At 33.9% G+C, this 5,936-nt stretch overlaps 1 protein-coding gene across 1 annotated transcript; it reads left to right on the plus strand.

Annotated features, from left to right (window-relative positions):
* Nucleotides 1–1,476: 1,476 nt before the first annotated feature.
* LOC143605825 (axial regulator YABBY 4-like) lies at nucleotides 1,477–2,515 on the plus strand. The gene is made up of 5 exons (XM_077081801.1): nucleotides 1,477–1,623; nucleotides 1,706–1,843; nucleotides 1,947–2,097; nucleotides 2,255–2,303; nucleotides 2,387–2,515. Exons 1-5 carry the CDS (start codon nucleotides 1,537–1,539, stop codon nucleotides 2,493–2,495), a joined length of 534 nt encoding a protein of 177 aa, XP_076937916.1. The 5' UTR covers nucleotides 1,477–1,536; the 3' UTR covers nucleotides 2,496–2,515.
* The last annotated feature ends 3,421 nt before the right edge of the window (nucleotides 2,516–5,936 follow it).

Genomic DNA, 5,936 nt, shown 5'->3' on the forward strand with positions numbered 1-5,936 from the left:
TTGTTTCGGGGTCCTTGAAATATCAACATGTAACGTACTGTGCAATTGCTGAAGATGCCAATGCGGTTGCTGAATCAACATGGACGGCTAATTCATAATCTTCCTTTTGAGTTGTATTGCACTCTATCTATGGCAACTATAGTTTTTGTGTAATATGGACACTACGTTTTATTTGTCGAACTAGTACACCATCAATATACCAAATATGTTTGGACTGGTTTCCGTTTCGTTAGAGAAATAGTTGTTATTGGACATATCACACATGTGTGTGTTCGAGCGCAACATGTATTGTGAGCTAATCAGTTGGTGAACATTTTTACTCAAATAGGTCCAGTCGCATTCTTTCCTCCGTGAGCTTTTCGTATTTTTACTCATGAACATCACTAGCTTCCTAAATTTCTCAATTTGACGTTTCAAAGCTTTGAGTTTGAACACAAATGGGTCAACGCAAGGGGATGTTAAAGTCGCACGTGCGAGCACATGGGTCATGATCAAATCTGGATTCACAGTTTAGTAGGTGAGAAGAGCATTAAACGTGAGGCTAATAATAATTTTTAAGGAGGAAAGTGATGGCATTTGATTTGAGGCACCCACTAAATGACTAAACTGCAGTTGCAGCACATGAAGAACTTTCCCAAACTAACCTTCATGCATTCACTCTATCCAAATCCGTGTTACTTTTCATTTCAACATTAGTTATAAATGTTTTTGCTAAATATACAAAATTATATATTCAAACAAAAAAATGTAGTGATCGTCGGTGAGTAATGTTTCGATAGGCTAAGGATCAAAGTGATTCTAAAAGAGTGAAAATTATTGTTGTGTTTTGATTAATTGTTTGAGGAATAATCATCGAGGCTATCACCACTGGTGGTTAAAAACTAACTGTAGTATTTTTTTATTTGATTAATTGCATGTTATATAAATAATAAAAGAGGCTATCACCACTTTTTGATGCTCATAATATTTATTCATTGTTATGGGTGTTCATAAAACCAACAGTAAGCCTCTTTTGCTTCTAACATGTTCTCTTTAATTCGAATTTGAATGTTCATACTTTTTAGTTAGTTGTATGTAACACATATGAAATATCTATATTTGATTCATCCTTGAATCTGAATATATATATTCCCGTTGTTTATTATTTGTCTAAGATGGCCGAGGCACGAAATAACTCTTTTAACACCAACGTGGGAATTCATGGTTCAATCGCCCGTAAATTTTGTATACTTTTGTCAGTTCACTTAAACATAACTAAAAAAGTGAAACAATAGATAACACTGATAAAAATATAAAAATAATAAAAAAAAATTAAAAGCGTAAAAAGATATAAAGGGTTGACACTATCAATCCTAAAATCTACTAGGTAAGTATGAGTCTTGAAAATGACTAAATTGTTTCATGTAAATGTCAAATTTGAATGCCTGTGTTCACACTTCACACTCCTATATTTGTACATATATATGCCCATGTGCTTACAAAAGTACACCCTCCCCCTCCAAGTTCACATCTCTATCTATATTTCTCTCTGATCACATGTCAACATTTAACCATCTCTTAGATCTTCAACTACAGGAACAAGTTTGTTATGTGCATTGTGGTTTCTGCACCACAGTTTTACTTGTAAATTGTTTCACTTCAATTCATTCACTCGAAACCTAAATATTATGGTTTAACTTCATTATTTTATCAATATTATATCTAGGTTATTGTCCCAAATAGTTGTTTATCCACAGTAGTTACAGTCAAATGTGGCCATTGCACAAGTCTTCTTTCAGTCAACATGATGAGATCAAATGTTCATCCTCTTCATTTCTTTTCTTCTGATCATAACCAACAAGAGGTGTGTTTTTTACATTTCTTTTCAGTATATTATTATTTGATTGTATCATACCTTAAGTTGAAAAGCATCAGATTTTATTTATGTATGTATGTATCACATGCAGCCAATGGTGGAAGCTTGCGAAGAAGATCATGATGAACTTCCTAAACTTACCTTGAGCAAACATAACTCTTCCTCTCTCACTTCATCAATTGAAGATGACGACGATGATGATGACGGCGATCTTGAAGTAGTAAACCACGTCGTTAACAAGCGTAAAACTTTACTTGAATCTTGTTTTGTATTTGTTAAGAATTGATCTTTATAGGTATCTCACACGATAAAAGGTCATTCTTGCCATACACACAATGAACTCTTCACAAGCCTCTTCATAATGAACTCGCTTAATATAACTTATGTGTATGTTTGCAGCCCCGGGAAAGAGGCAGCGTGCCCCATCCACATATAACAAATTCATCAAGTAAAGAACTTATTTAAATTGAATAGTTTTTTCATGTTGATTTATATTATTCATCAAGTAAACTCTGATATGTACATTATCAGAGATGAGATCAGAAGGCTGAAGACACAACATCCCAACATGTCTCATAAGCAAGCCTTTAGTGCAGCAGCCAAAAATGTATGTTTTTTTTCTCTCAAAGTACAAGTGTAACTTTAAGAAAATAAACAGTTAATAACACACACATCATGAGATAGATCATAGATATATAACCAAGAACTCAGATTAATTATGTGAAGTTTCAATCAATCAATCAATCAATCAAGCCCAGTAAAATCCCACCGACAGCAAAGCTATAAGTAGGGTCTGGGGAGGGTGGGATGTAGGCACACCGTACCTCTATCCAAAGGAATAAAGAGGTGGCTTCCAGAGAGACCCTCGGCTCTAAGTACATGTGTATGAAGCAAAATAAAGGAAATCAAAGTTTAACAGTTATATAAAAACTACTACTAATTATAATAATATTAATAATAAGATCACAGTTTAACAGCTACATAAAAGCTAATAATAATTATGTGAAGTTTGTCTCTTCTAATTTCAGTGGGCTCATTCACCACACATTCTACCGAATGATCAAGAAGAAAAATCAAAGGGCTTAGGTGGTGAATCAACAGTGATGGTTTAGAAGCTTGGGTTGGATGCTAGCTAGAATGCTAACAGCAGGACATCATGTTATGGAGTAAACGATCAATAGCGATTTAAGTTGTCAAAATTTTCTTGTGTGTATAGGTTTGTCTTGCTTAACTAACATATTAGCATGTCCTATGAGAAGTAGCTACCATTTATGTTTTAGTAATATAATTTAGTTTGTGGGTCTATGGTTAAAATCAAAATTTTAGGTTATAACTTATAAGTTTACCATGTGAAAACCCTTCAAATTTTTTCATTTTCTGAATAAATTTTCAAAATATAAGGTCGTTTCGAGCCTGTAAGTGTCAAATTAATGGCGTGTTACTAGTGGCATAATGCGTAAAGGAGATGATTCATTACAGCTTAGTTTATTAGTAGTGTTTTATACCACAAAGATGGGAACATGGCTTTCTTTTGCAATAACTTGCAGACTCCTTCACAAGAAAATGGTTTCTTAAAAAAGAAAGTATTTTAGGCATTCTCTTGAGGCAAAGAAAAGCCCTTTAAATGACATTTGTGTAACTGACCCCATAGAGTTAAGAACCATGAGTAAGTCTTTCCATTTTAAGAAGGTGGCAGGGGTTCTATAATGTACAAATTATTGATCTTATGAGGCATGTAGTAGCTGGCTAGCTAGATGCTCTTGGGGTTTGAAGTGGTTGTGATCCAGAGCTTCAATTCTCAAATTTAAGAGTGACAAATGATTGACAAAACCTTCTTGATGTGACATTAATTTGTAACTTAAATCAAAATAGCTTATTACTTGTATTTAGGGGGTGTTTGGCCTAGCTTATATTTTTGTGCTTATATCTTTTTAAAACTTATAGCTTATTTTATATCATTTGATAAGCCTTTTTTAAGTGTTTGGATTAGCTTATATTCTAAGTTGATTATACATCTTAATAAGTTGTTAAATCCATCATTTTTAATTTGTTATAGTAATAAGTTACTTCAATATTATTAATCCATCACCATTTGAAGACAAATGAGTAATTTACCCCCTTAAACAAATAAGTTTCTTCAAATAAGCTAAATAATCATCTTCAAATAAGCTTCTACAAATTAGCTTATTTAAGCTTATAAACCTAAGCTAAAAAAGCTAAACTAAACACCAAATGAAACTTATTTTATAAATAAAAGCTAAAAAATCTATAAGCTTCGGTAAAAAAGCTAGGCCAAACACCCCCTTATTGTTAATTGAGATGTTACTAAGGTTACAACTGGCTACTCCATGTTTCAAAAACTGGCCATTTTAGTACTTTTTTGTAAACCCCGTTTAAATTGTCCGTTAAGTCGAGGGCATAATAGTAACTTTAGTTATTTTATTTGTTTTCTTATTTTTTTAAGCTCCTTCTCTTTCCACTTTAATATCATCCAAACCCTAATCCCTCACCTCAGAACATTTTAAACAAGCCATGGTGGTTTGTTGATGCGGCTGAGGTCGTTACCGCCACCAGAAACCATTTTCACCCCATCTCTTTGCACCGCCACCAGCCACCATTTTCACCCCATCTCTCTGCACCGCTACCAGCCACCAACCCCATCTCTCTGCACCGCCACCAGCCACCATCGTCTCCTGCCTTCGTTTCCATCTTCTCTCCTTTCCCAGTCCGGCAAGAAATCAAGCAATTGAGCTTAGATCTAAATGCTCTCAAAGCCTCACAAGTTTTCACCGGAAAATGAACCCAACTCCTTTACTCCGGCGAACAATCTTGTTTTCTGAGACACGCCGGCATCGGAAGCTTCAATGTTGTAAATTCTGACAAAGTTGTAAGCGTGTTTCTTCTAGTGCTCCATTTACAATGGCGTCCAATGGTGGCTAGAGACCAGAGGATCATGCAGGGATGGTCTTTAACGGTAGTTAATGGGCGAATGGTGGATGTTTGTTGATGAATTTGGGGGACTTGCAGGAATTGGATTGATTGGGATTTCGGTTTAGGGCTTGACCAAAACTTCCAGCTTTCTTTGTGAATTTGACTTTTTGAAAGAAACCTGTTAAGGTGGAATTTTATTAAAAGAAAAAAAATAACAAAGTTACTAAAGTGCCCCTAACTTGACGGATAAAAATAAACGAAGTTAGAAAAAAGTACTAAAATTGCAATATAAAGGTGAGGTAGCCAGCTGCGAAAAATTCAAAAAAAATACTAAAGTTGCGTAGTTGTTTAAACCACAGATATTAAAATGCACTTAACTCTTACAGTTTTAAGACAACACTTTGAAAATACGTTCTTTTGGAAATATCATATTATAGCTGAATATACATATTTGAGAAAACTAAGTACATAATCAAATTACCACTCCAACATATAAAAGATATATAAAACTACAACCAAGCATTTATATTCCTTAAACCCTAATTATAACTCCATGCTTTACTAAATAGGTAGACCTTTTGGAGTTACGGACTCGTGGCCATTGTTTGACAAGTTGGTTCATTGGGTTTGATCGACCCTTTGGACTAGATTTTTTCTAAGAATGATGTATCTATTGATCGTTAAGTATCAAATCTATTATGCTAGTGGCGTTCGCGCTTGCATAATGTCTTATTTCCATTGATATCTCAAATGATTCCTTTTCCCAAATCTTTTTGTTTTATGAACATATCCTGCAAAATAAATTAAGAGATACCAGTTGAGCCACTGCTTGAGTGTTTTATCTCAATATTAAATGCTACTAGACATTAAAAAAAATAAAAAATAAAATAAAAACAGAAGTGTTGATATTGAGGCACCCATTTAAAAAAGATTAGTTGATGAATTAAAAGAAAGAGTCCAAAACTATATAAAAAACAAAAGAAATAAAAGCTGATCATGAATAAGGAGTAATTAACATACTGATGAAAGGTCTTGAAGGAGCTGTAGCATTGAAATATGCTTGAAAGAATTCTGTGTTTTCTTTCTGTAGTCCTCTCCACACTGTCAAATGTCGATGAATTCGTAAACATTAATTTATGAGGATTAATTT

The sequence above is a fragment of the Bidens hawaiensis genome, unplaced genomic scaffold (assembly GCF_021521415.1).
Source record: "Bidens hawaiensis isolate Kalapana, Puna unplaced genomic scaffold, B.hawaiensis_p1.1 tig00071628_1, whole genome shotgun sequence".
Classification (NCBI taxonomy): domain Eukaryota; kingdom Viridiplantae; phylum Streptophyta; class Magnoliopsida; order Asterales; family Asteraceae; genus Bidens; species Bidens hawaiensis.

Excerpts from the sequence above, each read along its gene's own strand:
- LOC143605825 (XM_077081801.1), top strand. The coding sequence starts at position 1,537 with ATGTCAACATTTAACCATCTCTTAGATCTTCAACTACAGGAACAAGTT. Across the intron at positions 2,098-2,254 it reads AAACCACGTCGTTAACAAGC|CCCCGGGAAAGAGGCAGCGT; the intron begins GTAAAACTTTAC and ends GTATGTTTGCAG. Across the intron at positions 2,304-2,386 it reads ACATATAACAAATTCATCAA|AGATGAGATCAGAAGGCTGA; the intron begins GTAAAGAACTTA and ends GTACATTATCAG.